Source organism: Pantherophis guttatus, chromosome 7 (genome assembly GCF_059756535.1).
Source record: "Pantherophis guttatus breed Tessera chromosome 7, ASM5975653v1, whole genome shotgun sequence".
Lineage (NCBI taxonomy): Eukaryota > Metazoa > Chordata > Lepidosauria > Squamata > Colubridae > Pantherophis > Pantherophis guttatus.
The window spans coordinates 78,552,336-78,570,438 of record NC_142069.1 but is presented as its reverse complement, the minus strand read 5'-3'; the positions used below and the strand labels follow the sequence as shown (position 1 = coordinate 78,570,438).

The window sequence follows — 18,103 nt, the reverse complement described above, 5'->3', positions numbered from 1 at the left end:
TCAATGAAGCACATAATGATTTCTTTGGGGTATTCTTTAGCTTGTCATTTTTCCAGGGTAGATCAGCAATAATGTTCTTAAGCTCTTTCTAAAGCCAGCTTGAATGAAGCTATCACCATTGTTCATTGGTTGGATATTTTCCCTGCTGTTAGTATGCTTCTATTTTTATGATGATTTCAATAACATGGAAACCTATTTGATCAGAAGCTCTACTGGAACAGAATAAATGCTCATGTGTGCATATCAGGGCCATTATCTTTAATGATGTCAGGCAATAAATAATCTAGTCCAGATTACATCACTCAAGTATTTTATGTCAGGCTGAGGAAAATGCAGCCAAGAGAAAGCAACTTATAAGTGGAAACACCTGATTATATTGAAAGGGCAGGTCTCTCAATGTGTTATTCTTCACACATTTAAGTAAACAGTGTTTACATATATGTAAACTAATTTTTAATTTTTAAATTTTTAATCGTTAACTTTTAAATGTCTAAAATGGGTAGTTTTATTTTAATTAGATATGGGCTAAATTATTTAATATTTCTTAAATTGTTTTTTAAATTTTATATCTGTGTGTTTTATTTTGGCTGTACACCGCCCTGAGTCCTTCTGGGAGAAGGGCGGTATATAAATTAAATTAAATTAAATTAATAAATAAATTTATGGTATGCCAGCCACTTGTACTTTCTGAATGAAGCCCAGTTAAACATGGTTTTATCTGCTGTGTTTGCCTTGTTTTGGAGTCATAATTTTGAACTATTTGTGGAATTTATATCCAAGTATCATGGAAGCAAGCATTCCTTCTTGAAGTGACGCAGCATTGATCTCTCTGACTATAGCAACAAAAAATAATAATAAATCACCATATTCCTGGTTGAAAACACAGCTCAAGGATGAAAATTTCCCTTTCTGCAATATTGCCTAGACCACAAAAGACACAGAAAACAGCCAATACATCTAAGAATTATAAATGAAGCTTTAGTTTTATTTTTAAGTTAGTAAGATTACAAATTGTTTTAGATGTTTTATACTGCAAGTATAATTTAAAAGGATGTCCAGCATTCCTTCTATCATCTTTCTAATACATAAAATCTCTCCATGAAGTAGACAACTTATAAATGTATAAAAGATAAGATATGAATTAATCCTACCGGCATATATTAAAACAAATTCAGGTAGTTACCCAGCAACAAACCCATATTAATAATTCTGTTTTTAAAAGTATGAAAAATAGCAGTGACCCAGCACCACCCTACACTTTAAATAGAAAAAGGAGCTTTTTCATAGGCAACTTTAAAAATGCAAACGAAGTCAATGCCACCTCCAGGGTGAGTTGCAGGTTGGTCAAAGTCCAGCAATGACCATCTAGGGAAATTCAGTGTCCGTTCTGCAGCTCATGCAGCCACCAGGTGAAAGCTGCCATCAGGAGGGCCGGCCCCCATTTCTGGAATGCACAGTTCACGGGAATCCAAACAAGCTGTTTGTGGGGAGAATAAAGAATCCGATTAAGAATTGTTAAAAGTTACAAACCAAAAGGGAATGATAATCAGTACAGCATATTCTGTTTATGAGTTTTAGTGGAAGAGCATGTGGAAAGAAAAATTTAAATTTTTATGAGTATACAAATGCAGGAAGGTTCTTGCCTCAGGTCACAAAGCCTTCTAAATCGATCTAGCTTTTTAAATAATGATGGGTTATAAAACTTTAATTTGGCTTTTAGGAATTTATACCTCCCAACTATTTTATTACTAGACAACCCACGACACCTTGGGTCACCATTTCAAAGATATTTTCTTACCAGATATCTCAATATATTCAACAATGGCTGAATTTCTAATGGATTTCAAAAGTTCTTTAAAATTCAGGGAGATACAGGTACTCCTCGATTTACAACCTTTCATTTAGTGACCATTCAAAGTTATAATGGCACTGAAAAAGGGGACCTCTGACCATTTTTCACACTTATGACGGTGGCAGCACCCCTGTGGTCACGTGATTTATATTTGGATACTTGACAACTGACTCATATTTATGACAGTTACAATGTCCTGGGATCATGTGATTATCTTTTGTATCCATTTGACAAAGTCAGTGGAGATTCAACGAGTGTATTACTAATTTAACAACTGCAGTGATTCAGTTAACAATATGGCAAGAAAAGTCGCAAAATGGGGCAAAACCTACTTAACAAATTTCTCAGCAATATAAATTTTGGGCTCAATTGTGGTTGTAAATCAAGGACTACTTGTACTCAAAAGATGTATCTGTCTTGAAAGTCAAACATCAGGAATTGACCACAGGAAATGTTTTAAGATATATTATGCCATAAATGTTTTATGATAATTTTATGTCATAAATATTTTTTAAAATTTAAATTTAAATTCCATGGGAGCCATGGGTCCTAGATTTTGGGTGCGTTCTGTAAATTTGCCCATTTGAAATACCTTGGTCCAAAACATTTTGTTCTAGGATGCAGCGTTTCACCTATTTAAAAGTTACAGACATTTTAGTAATGTATAGATTATCCAATTTATTATCTTATCTACCACCCACTGGAAGGCAATGTGTTATCAGCCAGAACATGGGAGGGTTTTGCATCTTAACAGCAATTCATGTCTTTCCACACCAAGCAATGAGGAACAGAATAGAAACAGAATTGCATTATAAGAAACAAAAACTCTTTTGCTAATTTAGTTGCCTCACTGTTTAACAGTATAATTATGACTGCAATAATAAAAATAAATGAAATTTACCCAGACATAGTTAATAATCTTCTTTCTCCAGCTCTTGTCCAAAGAACTCCCAACAGTTTTCATAACATTTTTGCCCCAAAACCGAGTCTGGAAAACACAGGCCACTATTCTATTTAAAAGGAAACAAAACATGAATGATTAAAATACAATGGTTCTTATAAGCAGTAAGCAAGCAATAAATACGTTTTACTACAACAAATGTGGTGTCATAGCAAGGTCCTTTGCAACATGATTTGCTTGCATTGTACACGTGTAAAATGGAGCAGTTCCTTGATTATTCCACTTGAGCCTACCAGGTTGATGTAGTTGACCTCCACAGATACCTTTGGATAGTAATAAAAAGTGGACAGGTTTCTACTCTGCAACTGACTTCAGAAATAGATTCCCAGTTTCTTACCAGTCAAGATTTATTGATTTAAATTTCAGACATTTCAAAGCCAAACTTGACATTCTCACCCAATAAAACACCCATCATCATGAGTAGAGCTCTATGCTCTTATGAAGTCACCAAATTCTCTCTTCTCAACTAGTTGAGTCCTGTCAAAGCCAGGGGGAAGAAGACTGTTCCAAATGCACCAATCCATTTTTCGTTAAACGAAGACACTGCACTCCTTTCATTTTTATTAAGGTACGAAACTGGCCTAATCTGGGCTTAATCTTGATGCCTCCAGTATCAAAATTATGGTGAAATTCAATTTTTTTTTACTACCGATTCTGTGGGCTTGGTGGGTTTGGTGGGCGTGGCTTGATGGGCATGGCAGGGGAAGGATATTGCAAAATCCCCATTCCCTCCCCACTCCTGGAGTAAGGATATTGCAAAATCTTCATTCCCACTCCACTCTAAGGCCAGCCAGAGGTGGTATTTGCCGGTTCTCCAAACTACTCAAAATTTCCGCTACCGGTTCTTCAGAACCTGCTGAATTTCACCCCTGCTTTGATGTATTTTGGGAAACAGGACAAAAGCTAATATTTGGAGGAGAGACCACCAAAAAAACATCCAAGTTGTAGGCTGGATTGGGAAATAAGTAGTCCTGGAAGAAGATAATGGCAAATACATCTACATTTCTGCCGATAAAACCATATGGCTATCCCTATACATTTAGCAGGAGTCAATGTCCATTTCATTCTGTAGGTATAGGTAGTTCTCAACTTACAACCATTCATTTAGTGACCAAAGTTACAACTGCACTGAAAAAAGTGACTTATGACCCTTTTTCACACTTAACAATTATTGTGATATCAAAAAGACTTTTTGGCAAAATGCAATCTTTACTTGAAAGTTTTTTTTTAAAAAAAAGTTTGATGAAATGATAATGGCCATGGAAAATATTCAGAGGCATTCAGCTTTGGATAAATTAGATTCACAAAAGGAATCTGATTGGAAAGTTGCAGACCAAAGAGATATGGACTGTACAGACAGAACTAACTGAGCTGATCGCATTCATCTCTTTGCAGTTTGAGCCTGCCATCTTTTACAATACTAGAAGTCTGTCTGAATGGAGGAGTGATAATTTGCTTTTTCCTAAGAGGACTGAGGGAGATTGGAGAATGGATTTGTTACACTTAACTGGAAGCCACTTCTATTTGGACTTTGTTGGGAAGATACACCAACTATGGAGACTGGATTTATTATATTTAATTAGATAACAATCGATGAAAGATGGCATTAAGAAACAAACATGGATATTTGATCAAGGACAAATTACTCTTAATTCTTGGGATGATTTGGGATAGATAAGATGCTGTGTTAAATTTTCTATGAATTTATAACAATAAGTTTGTTAAAGGGTTTTGAAACTTTAATCTTGTCTTTTTTATTATGATTGTTCTTCCTGTTAACTATGTTGTCGTTAATATAGTATATAGAAGACAGGACAATAATTTGCAAATAGATTTACCAGTTTAAAAATTTAGGGGAAGTGGGGCAAGGGATGGGAAGCAATATTGTAGTAATGTATTAATCATTATTCAAGTAGAGGGGATAATATGTGCATATAAATGTTGGTTTTCTGTTCTTTTCAATGGACTTTTTTTAATGTCTTGATTGTTTTGTGGGTTTTTTGTTTTGTTTTTTAATTTTCTGGAGTTTTGTATTTTCACTTTCTTTTGAATATAAAAAAGAAGACTTTTTTTTAAAAAAAGGAAATAAGCACAAGCCCCTTTTTTCAATCCTATACTTTTTGTTATTTGTGCCAGCTTCTTAATATTGAAATATATTACAGCCCAAAACGCATGATTAAAAAGAAAATACCAAATTTTAAATCTTCAGAGGAATGCTACACGATGGTGACATTTGCTCTCTTAGTTTATTGAGATGCTGTTAATTATGGTTTATCCCAGTTGCTCTATCATTTATTAAAATTTTACTGTGTTTCAGCATATTACAAATGTGTAATAGAATGTAAGGAGTCTCTCAATTAGATATCCTACTTTTCACAGAATAATACAGACATGCACTTGCGGCATCATGATCAAAATGTGTCAAGATTCAGCAGTACTAGCCACAACTTTAAAAAGAAACGCTATTTGGGGCCCCAGGCAATGGTGAAATCCAAATTTTTTTACTACCAGTTCTGTGGGCGGGGCTTGGTGGGCATGGTGTGGCGTGGTGGGCGTGGTTTGGTGGGCATGACAGGGGAAGGATACTGCAAAATCTCCATTCCCACCCCACTCCTGGGGAAGGATATTGCAAAATCTCTATTCCCACCTCACTCTGGGGCCAGCCAGAGGTGGTATTTGCCGGTTCTCCGAACTACTCAAAATTTCCCCTGCCGGTTCTGCTCAAAATTTCCGCTGCCGGTTCTCCGAACTGCTCAAAATTTCCGCTGCCGGTTCTCCAGAACCTGTCAGAACCTACCAGATTTCACCCGTGGCCCCAGGCCATCTAAGGTAAGCCAATTATTCTTCCTTTATCTTACCAAAACCATCACTTTCATGTGAGATAGGCAACTAGATATATATGATAAATAAATAATTTTTTATGTATCAAGATCTCTGTTGTTTGCAATTGGAAGATTGTTTTTTTTAAAGTTAGAGATCATTCAAAAATAATCTCCCATTCATATTTTAGTTGTATTCCTAAACACATAATAATTAGAATATTGAAAATTACCCTTTAGCAAGTTGAAATAATGGATCCTCCAATTTTCCACTATATCTCCTGTTACACTCATCTCCAATTACTGCAAGCTGATGACCAACTTGGATTATAGATCTAAAAAAAATAATAATAATATATATATATATATAAAGGTCAAATGCCGCAAAACAAATTTGAGCAAATGTATGATGGTGGTGGGAAATTTCCTGTTGAGGAGATCCAAGGATCAGTTTGCAGACCCGTCAAGCTGCAGTGGTGTATTTAATTTTAAATTCTATTACAATCATCAACCAAAGATCTAATAGCATAATCAGTGGAATAGGTTGCCTCTGGAGTCGTGTTTTCTCTATCACTGGAGGTTTTCAAATAGATTGGATAAGTATTTTCCTGGAATGCTGTTAGCAGGGGTGGGTTCTAAATTTTTTTACTACCGGTTCTGTGGGCGTGCCTTATTTTGTGGGCGTGGCTTGATGGTCATGTGACAATTCTTTAGGATTTTTTTTTTTTTATTGGTTCGATTTATATGCCGCCCTTCTCCGGAGACTCAGGGCGGCTTACAATGTGTTAAGCAATAGCCTTCATATTTTTGTATATATCTGCTTAATAGAGCTTCCCCCCCCCCCAAGTGGTGTTCTTTTTTATACAAAGTCAGCTTATTGCCCCCACAAACGGGTCCTCATTTCACCTACCTAGAAAGGATGGAAGGCTGAGTCAACCTTGAGCCTGGTGAGATTTGAACTTGCAATAATTGCAGGCAGCTGGTGTTACTTAACAGCACTTTAGTCTGCTGTGCCACCAAGGCTCTTTAGCAGAGGTACTGGTCTACCAGGCTTTTAACTGCTTGCAGAGTTGTACTGGTCTACTTATTTATTTTTGCAGGCACTGGTCTACTCATTTTTATTTGGAGGCACTGGTCTCCCCATTTATTTTTGCAGGCACTGGTCTACTCATTTACTTTTGCAAGCACCAGTCTACTCATTTGTTTTTGGAGGCACTGGTCTACCCATTTATTTTTGCAGGCACTGGTCTACTCATTTGTTTTTGGAGGCACCGGTCTACCACCACACTGCCTTTTAACACTGATCAGCTGTAGGGCAGCCCTTTGAAGCCCCGCGGCACAAGTTTAAACAGTTTTTTTCCTTCTAGCCGATCAGCTGGGACTCAGGAGGCAGCAATAGATTGGGGGTGGGCCCAAATAAAAGGTAAGAATAATGTGGGAGTGGGGGGGGCAGAGTCGGTAACGGTGACATCATATTGTCACCGTTACCAGCTCGGCGGAACTGGGAGGAACCGGGAGGAACCCACCACTTGGTGTTAGGTTCCTGCCTTAAGATGGTGCTGGACTAGAAGACCTCTGAGGTCCCTTCCAGTGGGAACAATGAATAGCAAACACAGAAGCTGTTTCTGTGCTGTGGCTGCCCACGACAATAACTTCCTGCTACTCCTGCTGCTACCAGCCAACTGTCATAGGCACCTAGAAATTAGGATATTGTTCTGCTTTGTACTGTTCTGTCCAATGTCTAGGATGCCTTACAAAACTGGGATGCCTAGTCACCCAAAATATGCAATACCTGATATTCATTTCCACTTGCTCTGCAAAGTCTGTTATGAACACAGGTCTTTTGGGCGGCTCCTCTTCCAGAACTGCATTAATGTCTTCAAAGGTGGAGAGAAATAGGTGTCTAGAGATCTGTCCTGTCTGAGCCATAGTTACATCTGCCTGAAGAAAACACAAGGAAATCAAAGTAAGTATGTTCTTCTTCTCTGAAATGGTATAGGGTTTCCTGCCTGAGAAGGAGCTTTAACTAGAAGACCTCCAAGGCAGGGGTGAAATCCAGGAGGTTCTAATAGGTTCTGGAGAACTGGTAGCGGAAATTTTGAGTAGTTCGGAGAACCGGCAAAACCCACCTCTGGCTGGCCCCAGAGTGGGGTGGGAATGGAGATTTTTGCAATATCCTTCTCCCAGGAGTGGGGAGGGAATGGGGATTTTGCAGTATCTTTTCCCTGGAGTGGGGTGAGAATGGAGATTTTGCAATATCCTTTCCCTGCCATGCCCACCAAGCCATGCCCACAGAACAGGTAGGGAAAATTTTTGGATTTCACTCCTGTCCTATCCTATCCTATCCTATCCTATCCTATCCTATCCTATCCTATCCTATCCTATCCTATCCTATCCTATCCTATCCTATCCTACCCTACCCTACCCTACCCTATCCTATCCCATCCCATCCCATCCCATCCCATCCCATCCCATCCCATCCCATCCCATCCCATCCCATCCCATCCCAACCCAACCCAACCCAACTCAACCTATCCTTTTCCACTTCCACTTCCACTTCCACTTCCACCTCCTATTATCCTATCCTATCCTATCCTATCCTATCCTATCCTATCCTACCCTACCCTACCCTATCCTAACTATATTCCTGTTTCTACTACAGAGTAAACCCTCTGTAGTAGAAATAGAGAAAAAAACAATTAACAAGTGTTGATTTATTTTCATTGCTAAAATTCACAGAACTGAATTTTACTATACACACACACACACACACACACACTGTAAGTTGTTGTCAGTGGGTAATATTTACTGGGTAGGTATTCTACAGAGCTAAGGCAAACATCCTTTCCTCTTTGTTGTAGTGTCTTTCTGTTCGATGCAGCCCTTCTTTAATCCATTTTCCTTTTGGTTACTAGTGCATTTTGTTAACACAATGGCTAACCGTGAACAACAGGTTATACAAATACTTATCTGAGATGCATTTCATATTGTTGGCAAAACTAATAGATTACTTATCTAGTTGGATGGGAATCTGCTTTTAAAATTACAACACTATCCAAATGTTCTGCATATCCTAGATTGGCCACCTTATTCTGAGAAATTGGTTTTTGATTGAAGAGGATCCCCTAAGCTTGACTTAGACCAGTGATGGTTAACCTTTTTGGTGCCGAGTGCCCAAAGCGCAAGCACGCGTGAATGCACATGTGTGCCCCAATCCCCCAAATGCAATGTAAGCGCCCCGTTCATGTGTCCCGCCCCTGTGCATGCACGCGTGTTCCCTGTGCATGTGCCCCCCCACGCATGCGCCCTGGCCTCGTTTTGGCTTCCAGGTTGGTGCAGGAGGCTTTTCAGGCCCAAAACGGGGCACAGGGGATGGCTCGCAATCTCCACTGTTTCTCCCCCCCCACCCCGCACCCAGGATTTCTCCTCCATTCCTGCCTTCCCCAATCTTCAGAGTTTCTCCCTGCGCGCCCAGGCTTTCTCCTCCATTTCTGCCACAGAGAGGCACCTGCAGAGGCTGGAACCTGCGGAGATTGGGGAAGGCCCTGCCCCCATGCATGCGCGGCAGAGACCCGAAGACCAACTGGCCAGTGGGAGGCGCACGTGCATGCACGGTGGAACTGGGCTGGGCAAAGGCTGGCGTGCCCACAGAGATGGCGCTGTGTGCCACCTGTGGCACGCGTGCCACAGGTTCGCCATCACGAACTTAGACAATGATCTCAGTAACACCCGAATGTGTTCTTCATTAATTTGTTTCTCTCTTTCAAGTATCACAAATAATATTTGCCATGGCTGAACCCTAAACACCAAGCAAAACAAAGGCTATTGGGGGTGGGGGTGGGAAGGACGGAAGGTGGCACTGCTAAACTGATCTGGGCTGCTCTTTAAAAAATAAGGCAAGGCTGGACTTAATTTTTGGATAGAAAACTACAAAAAATCCTATGGTGTTGCTGAATAGTTGAATTTGATCTACACTACACAACCCCAAATACAGTATGCTTACACAGGAAAATAAATGTCGATGAACTTTAAGCATGCTCAAGCCTCTCTTTCTATTGGACTAATTTCTCTTTCTAATTACAGGTGGTCTTTGACTTACGACAGTTCGCTTAGTGAATACTCAAAGTTATGACGGCACAGAAAAAAGTGACTTATGACCACTTTTTAACACTTAGGACAGTTGCAGCATCCCCATGGTCATGTGATTTACATTCAGATGTTTGACAACTGACTCACATTTATGACGACTGCAGTGTTCCAGGGTCATGTGATCCCATTTTGCGACCTTCTGACAAGCAAGGTTCAATAGGGATATCAGATTCACTTAATAACTGTGTTACTAATTTAAGAACTGCAGTGATTCACCTAACAAATGTGGTGAGGCAAAACTCACTTAACAAATTTCTCACTTAGCAACATAAATTTTGGGCTCAATTGTGGTCGTAAATTGAGGACTACCTGTATACAATTGTGATGCAAGGAAAGTGGATATAATCATTATGTTATTTATTCAGTATTTAAAAGTAAAGCAAAATTTTGTCCAAGGCAACTACTGTTTTGTCATAGCCATAGTTTAAGAACAAAAGGTTGGCATATGTTTACATCATCAATATAAACTATGACCTTAGTCTTTTCCCTCTTGCATAATATACATAATGTACTGAGAATTATGCAAAGAAATATTTAGATATAAATATTAATTATACTTATTAATAATAGTATTTGAATGAGTATCCACTCATTCAAAGTATCCAGGGCTCCAATTAGATTGAGAATATCACTGAAGACGACAAACAGGCAATGAATTCCATAAAGTTTGCAGTGTGTGTGTGTTTGTTGTGTGTGTACCGTGTTTCCCCGAAAATAAGACCCTGTCTTATATTTTTTGAACCCCGAAATAAGCACTTGGCCTTATTTTCAGGGAGGTCTTATTATTTTGTGGGAGGGGGGGTTGAGCAAGATGGGGCTCCTCTTGCCATCTTACCTGATTTCCACCTCCACGTTTAAATATTTTCAGGGAGGGCTTGTTTTAGCGCATACGCTCAAAAGCCCGATTGGGTTTATTATCAGGGGATGCCTTATTTTCGGGGAAACAGGGTATGTGTGTCGTGTCTGTGTATAACACACACAAAAATTCACAGAGTACTTTACAAAACATAGGTAGTGTTCACATTCAAGTTTTTTAGATTAAAAAAATAAAGATACCACTCTCATAAAAAAAGTCTGCCTTGCACGATAATTCCAGAGGAAGAAGAATCTGGCAGGAAACCTTTTACCAGTGGTGGGTTGTTCCCGGTTCGGTCCGGTTCTATAGAACTGGTAGTAAAACCGGCGGGACGCTCCGCCCACCTGCCACGACGTCATCATGGGTGAACTGTGCATGCGCATGTGCGAACCTTCCCCCAAAGTGGTTCTAATTTTCTACTTGCATTCTTTACGTGCTTTCGAACAGCTAGGTTGGCAGAAGCTAGGACAAGTAACGGAAGCTCACTCTGTTATGCGGCGCTAGGGATTTGAACCGCTGAACTGCTGACCTTCTGATCAACAAGCTCAGTGCCTTAGCCATTGAGCCACCGCGTCCCCTGAAAAGAGTCTAGATGTAGCCAAAATACAATTGTACCATACGTGTCTCATTCCTACTTTACTAAATAAATAGTTATCTAAAGTGCAGTGATCCAATAATTTGGTGTCCCAAAAAAGGTTTGAGGAATAATATCCGCATATTATTCTACATATGTCTGATTCCTAATAATTATGTAATCAGTAATACAGTTCATTCTGGTCTCTATATACTTGAAAGATGCCCACATGGGATATTCACTACATAAAAATAGTGCACCAAAGAGATGTCTTGTAAAATTTCAAACACGAGGACATGAGTCAGTGTATATCTGTAAAATAAAATTAGAAAGTTTTTTTTCAGAGATGTACAATATTCTTGGCCACCCCAAGGATTGTGTGGCACATGAAATGTTGCAATCCAAATCAAGGAAGAACAAGATCATTTCGTAAGATCATTTTGTAAGTTTCCGAGTTTTGTAAGATACCAGCACCCATTTACCCCTTATAATCAAGCATCGGTGGAGCCTCGGTGGCACAGTGGTTAGAGTGCAGTACTGCAGGCTACTTCTGCTGACTGCTGGCTGCCTGCAATTTGCCAGTTCAAATCCCACCAGGCTCAAGGCTGACTCCGCCTTCCATCCTTCCGAGGTGAGAAAAATGAGGAGCTAAATTGTTGGGGGCAATATACTGACTCTGTAAACGTCTTAGAGTGGGTTGTAAAGCACTGTGAAGCGGCATATAAGTCTAAGTGCTATTACTATTGCTATCCCCAGCCAAGTTTTTTTTTTAAGGTTCAAGATTTTGCCTACTTATTCCACAGGATACATACAGTATTAGGTATTGGGCCATATATATATATATATATGTGTGTGTGTATATATATAAACTTACTCCATAGTGGAAGAAATCCATTATTTTCTCAATCATAATAATCAAAAAAACCTACTTTCTGTTGCTTATTTCCCAGAATATTTCCCAGATTGTCTTCTTATCCCTCCGTGTGTTATTTCCTGTGACAACGCCAAAGTCAGTGACCTTGAGTCATTGTTTATATTTCAAACAATTCCTAACAAAGATTGAATTTAACTTTAAAACACATTTTCCCCTGCGACAAACATTTATGCATTTCTAATTTAGCCCATTCTCCTAGGTTTTTTTCTCCTACTTCTAATTTTTGCAATGCAAATCGTCCTGGCTATCGGATAAAGAAGAGGCATTAAAATGTGGAGCCTGGCCATGTGCGCCATTCAAATCTTTTTGATAGTCTTCAGAGTCCTTTGCCAACTGAATGGGGCAAAAAAATTGTGGGTGGAAAGTTTTAAAATGCAACATGCGCCTCAAAAACCACTTAAGACACTCATTTCCCCTTTTAATACTTGTGAAACCGACTGATAGAGGGAATGGAACAATTGGTCACAGCCACATGGTAGTACCCACTTCAACCTGCCACCCCACCGTAGCCATTCATCCTTGGCTGCCCCTCTCCTGGCACTGTTTCCCACATTCCTCCCCTACCCTCTTGTCCCGGGTTATTTGCTGGAACCCCAGCCATTTCACAGTGCAGGACAATTAACCAATCTGCACACTGGCCTCTGCATTCCCATTAGATGCAGTCCCACCCGCTCGGCTTCCTGAAGTGCTTGAATTCCTTCTCCGGCATTTGGGATGACAAAAGTGCATATAGTCAAGGCTATGGTTTTCCCAGTTGCAATGTATGGCTGTGAAAGTTGGACCGTAAGAAAGGCTGAGCGCCAGAGAATGGAGGCCTTTGAACTCTGGTGCTGGAGAAGACTCCTGCGAGTCCCTTGGACTGCAAGGCGATCCAACCGGTCAGTCCTAGAGGAGAACAACCCTGACTGCTCTTTAGAAGGCCAGATCCTGAAGATGAAACTCAAATATTTTGGCCACCTAATGAGAAGGAAAGACTCACAGGAGAAGAGCCTAATGCTGGGAAAGATTGAGGGCAAAAGAACAAGGGGACGACAGAGAATGAGGTGGCTGGATGGAGTCACTGAAGCAGTAGGTGTGAGCTTAAATGGACTCTAGAGCATGGTAGAGGACAGGAAGGCCTGGAGGAATGTTATCCATGGGGTTGCGATGCGTCGGACACGACTTCGCAACTAACAATAACAAAACAGATGGGGGTGAATGAGGGACTTTCTTCACCTTGTTGGAAAATTTCTCAGGCTCCTCATCCAGTGTGGGGATGGGGTGGGGGCATGGAGAGGGAGAAAACATTGTGGAGAATTGGGATGGGAGGACTCTGTGCTCTTCACCAAGAAGCGGGTCTCAAGCAGGGGGCTGTGGCCATCTGTGGCAGGCAGGCATGGGCGGGCCGGGAGTGAGAAGATGCACAGCAATCGCTGTAATTGTCCCCATTGAAGCTCTTTCACCCTTTGGAACTCTGGTTGCAGCAGCGGGGGTGTCTGGAAAGAGGGGGAGTACCTGAAGCAGGTGAAAGACTTGGGACAGCGTTAAGGGCAGATGGGGTGACGGGTTCCCGAGGCTGCCTCTGCTGATTGCTGCAATTGGAGTTCTGAAGGGTGAAAGAGCTTAGAAAGTGCTTGGGTTCGGATCATTCAGAGACCCCTCTCTCCAGGACCCCCAAAGCCTGGCCAGTCCTCTGCCACATTCCCCCCCCCCCGCCCCAGTTTTCAGTGCCTGGTTGCTCTCACCCAGCTTCAACAAGCCTGGGCAAGCCAGCAAGACTGCAGGCAGGTGAACAAAGGCAGGAGGGGAGATGGAAGCCAGCAGCCCCCCAACTCACCTGGCTGGCAGCAACGGTGAAGGATGGCGAGGCATGCAGCGACCTAGATGTGACTGCAGCTGCAGTCTTGGGGGGGTCCAAGGCAGGGGTGAAATCCAGCAGGTTCAGGAGAACCAGTAGCGGAAATTTTGAGCAGTTCGAAGAACTGGCAAATACACCTCTGGCTGGCACCAGAGTGGGGTGGGAATGGAGATTTTCCAATATCCTTCTCCCAGAAGTGGGGAGGGAATGGGGATTTTGAAGTATCCTTCCCTGGAGTGGAGTGGGAATGGAGGTTTTGTAGTATCCTTCCCCTGCCATGCCCACCAAGCCACACCCACCAAGCCACACCATGCCCACAGAACCGATAGTAAAAAAATTTCACCACTGGTCCAAGGCTTGACTCGGTGGCAGGTGGGGTCACCAGGGAGGAAAGACAGCTGCCAGCTGAGCCAGACAGATCTCTGCCTGCCTGCCTGAGCTTGCAAGTGTCCTGGCTGGCTGCCTTAATCGCACCTGGCCCTGTTGCATCCTTTATGCACCATCCCGGTGGTGGCGGCTGCTTTGGTTGCTTCTCCAGTGGCCAGCTTGGGAAGACCATCTCCAGGGTTTACCTGGGATTTTACAGGGGTAGGTGGAGTTTCCAGGGGTAGGTGGTGAGGCTGGCTGGCAGTGGGGAGGGATTGTGCTGAGCAGTTAGGGACCGTTTGGACTTGCAAACAAAGGCTGGGGGGGGGGCGGTGTCAGAGCAGGCCAGAGAAAGCCAACCCACAAGGTTTATTTTATTTCCACCCCTGCCCAGCAAGCGAGCCTCATTTTGCACAACACACACTGCCCAACAAAGGAGTCTCCTTTGGCATCCACTCACCTTTCAAAACTGTTAAGTTCTTCTAAAAAACAAAGAACAGATAATGGCTCTCTATTTCTCACGCTAAAAAGATCTGACGTCCACTTTTCCTTGATCTACAATCCACGATCAAAAATAAACCTCCCCTCAAAATATTAAATTAGATATTTGCATTTCAGACTGAGAAGTGAACAAAAAGCAACGCAAGGAAGAAAATTCAAATGGGAATACGAACAATGCCAAGCCAAAAAACAAACAAACAAACTGGGAATTTGTGTCCTTTAATCTCTCTACAGGATATTCTTTGAGGTGGTTGGTCTGACTGGAACATCTAATTTATTTTAAGGTCTTTAGTTTATGAGAACAAAGATACAGAGAGGATGCAAACGGAAGAGGTCTGCTTATACTGATTTCTAAATTTCCAATTTTCGTTTTTATAAAAGGAATGCAAAAGCATACAAAATTTGCTTTTGAAAATTGTGCAATCCAGTTTTCAGTGAAAAAAATAATACATTTAAGATAGCAGGATTTATATTTAAAAAGTCATGTTGCCAATCTCCTAGGTAATAAACAAAAAAAAAGATAGCAGTAAAAGAGAGGGCATGATTTACCCCAGTTGACTGGAAAACATACTGCAAAGTGAAGTGAAATTAGATGAGCCTTAGTGTTGGAGGTATAATTCATATGTGTTTTTCACATGATTGTGGCTACTTTTCTTCCTGTTTTCCATCAACAGGTACAATATAAACAGGGCAGCCCTCCTCAATGACTCCCGGGGCAGATAGCACCTTTTGGCACCTGATGGGCCAAAATGATCTCAAAATGGAGTCCCTCTGCCTTTTCCCTTTCACTGGCACCAACCTCAGCAAAAGGACTGTCTCTGTATTAATCGATTTAACTCTACAAAAAAATCTCTATTGGAAAAAAAAAGTTGTTTTCTTTCCTCTGCTTTTGCGGGATGCAAGCACGCACCTGTCACAGCAAGACATCCTATAGAAAGCATTCCTCTCTTTGCTGGAGGAAAAGAGGATTGCGATGTTTAAGATGGCACCTGTCAAACAGCCTGAAGGACTTTGGTTCGCCCAGCGATTGCATTCAAGGAAAAGGTCTTTTTAATTTTTTTCTTTTTTAAAAAAAGGGTCAACTTTTCCTAATCAAAAGTTTGCTTCCCTGACTCAAAGAATGAGTCAAGTCGATACCGCAGATCCCTAGGTTAATAGTTTACAATATTTATATTCCTGCACTTAGTCATCTTATACGTGCGATGTTTTCAGAACCCGGAGAGTCCTCCCCCATTGCTAGGGCGGAGGCTCTTTGCAACCTGCACAAAATTCCATGGGTTGCAATTGTTCAGATGTGAGAAGGGAAGGGAAGGGAAGGGAAGGGAAGGGAAGGGAAGGGAAGGGAAGGAAAGGAAAGGAAAGGAAAGGAAAGGAAAGGAAAGGAAAGGAAAGGAAAGGAAAGGAAAGGAAAGGAAAGGAAAGGAGAGGAGAGGAGAGGAGAGGAGAGGAGAGGAGAGGAGAGGGGAGGGGAGGGGAGGGGAGGGGAGGGGAGGGGAGGGGAGGGGAGGGGAGGGGAGGGGAGGGGAGGGGAGGGGAGAGAAGAAGGAAGGAAGGAAGGAAGGAAGGAAGGAAGGAAGGAAGGAAGGAAAGAAAGTGGGAGGGAAGGAAGGAAGAGGGAGGAAAGGAAGGAAGGAAGGAAGGAAGGAAGGAAAGAAAGAAAGTGGGAGGGAGGGAAGGAAGAATGGAAGGAAGGAAGAGGGAGGAAAAGAAGGAAGGGAAGGATGGAAGGGAGGAAAGAAAGAAAGAAAGGAGGAAAGGAGGGAGGGATGAAGGAAGGAAGGAAGGAAAGAAAGAGGAAGAAAGAAAGAAAGAAAGAAAGAAAGAAAGAAAGGAAGGAAGGAAGGAAGAAAGGGAGGGAGGGAAGGAAGGAAGAAAGGAAGAATGGAAGGAAGGAAGAGGGAGGAAAGGAAGGAAGGGAAGAATGGAAGGAAGGGAGGGAGGGAGGGAAGGAAAGAAGAAAGAGGTAGGGAAGAAAGAAAGAAAGAAAGAAAGAAAGAAAGAAAGAAAGAAAGAAAGAAAGCTTCGTTTTCAGCCCCGCCGACCCTCTATGCGCCCCGCCGAGCCTGTCGTCCCATCCAACCGGCAGCCGCGCGTCTCACCTCGGCCTCCGCTCCACTCCACGCCGCCGAGCGCCAGCCGTCCTGCAGCCGCGCCAGAAGAAAACGAGGACTGGGAGAGGCCGACGGAAGCAGGCGACAAACGTCGTTAAATCACATTTCGGCGATGGAAACACCAAGGAGGGATTTACCACAAACGTCGCTTAGCCAGGCCCCCGCCTCGCCCCGGTTGGCCCTGCCCTCCCTCCTACCTTGTCCGGGCTCCGTTCCGGAAAGCGGCGGCCCAAAAGCAAAGCCAGGCTGGGGGCCCCCGCCTGAGGCCAGGCTCTTCCTCGCTTTCTGGCTATGAAAACTCCATGTTTCCTTGGCAGATTCATCTACCATTGGATAAAAGAAAATGCTACCTACCGTAATAACTTCATTGTTCTCTTAGTACCAGCACGACAAATGGCCCAATTTCTTCCTATTACAGACTTTGCGTGTAACAATAAAGTTCTACTTGCATTTTCTACTTGCATTTTCCTTAGCAAAAGAAGGAAGAGATGCTGTGTAGTGTTCCAGCTTCACACACACACACACACACACACACACACACACAAAATAAACTATTTGTCTTCCAAAAGCACAAGGAAGCAAGACAGGTCTGGCCACAAGAGTTTATTGTAAACAAATAAACTTATTAATTCCTTGCATTATAACGTAATAAAATAAAAAATAGCCTAAGAACCGGGAAGACGTTAACAACACTTGTAACACGTGTGTTACACTTGTAACACGTGTGTTACACTTGTAACACACTGGGTATTTTGAGGGGAAGAGCAAGCTCTGTCATGGGTAAATGAGCATGTCACAAAACTTGTGTGAAAGAAAGATTAATAGACCTAGGCCAGTGATGGTGAACCTTTTAGACACTGAGTGCTGAAACTGCGTGCACATGCATGCCCAAACTGAAAGGTGCGTGTGTGCATGCAGACATGCATGTGCAAACATGCACAGACATGTGCACATGCATGTGCAGCAGAGACCTGAAGAACAGCTGGCCGGCGGGAGATGGGGCATCTCAACACTGGCAGCCCGGCAAGATGTAAGATCTTTTTCCTTTGTGAGCTTCTGTTTCGTTTGCAGGGAAACAGAAGCTCACAAAGATCCACCACAGAGATCTGACCTGGGGCAACGGCGTGCGTGCCAGTAGAGAGG

General features: G+C 42.2%; 1 protein-coding gene across 2 annotated transcripts; it reads right to left on the bottom strand.

The window, feature by feature from the left end:
* Positions 1-964: 964 nt before the first annotated feature.
* LOC148112943 (uncharacterized) lies at positions 965-17,453 on the bottom strand. Of its 2 annotated transcripts, none has more exons than XM_087874279.1 (5): positions 17,315-17,453; positions 7,425-7,573; positions 5,866-5,967; positions 2,754-2,862; positions 965-1,477 (listed from the first exon to the last, which is right to left on the bottom strand). In XM_087874279.1, exons 2-5 carry the CDS (start codon positions 7,559-7,561, stop codon positions 1,376-1,378), a joined length of 450 nt encoding a protein of 149 aa, XP_087730405.1. In that variant the 5' UTR covers positions 7,562-7,573; positions 17,315-17,453; the 3' UTR covers positions 965-1,375. The 2 variants fall into 2 exon arrangements, with proteins under 2 accessions (XP_087730405.1, XP_087730404.1); XM_087874278.1 differs by lacking the exon at positions 17,315-17,453 and adding an exon at positions 16,949-17,087.
* Between the last annotated feature and the right edge of the window lie 650 nt (positions 17,454-18,103).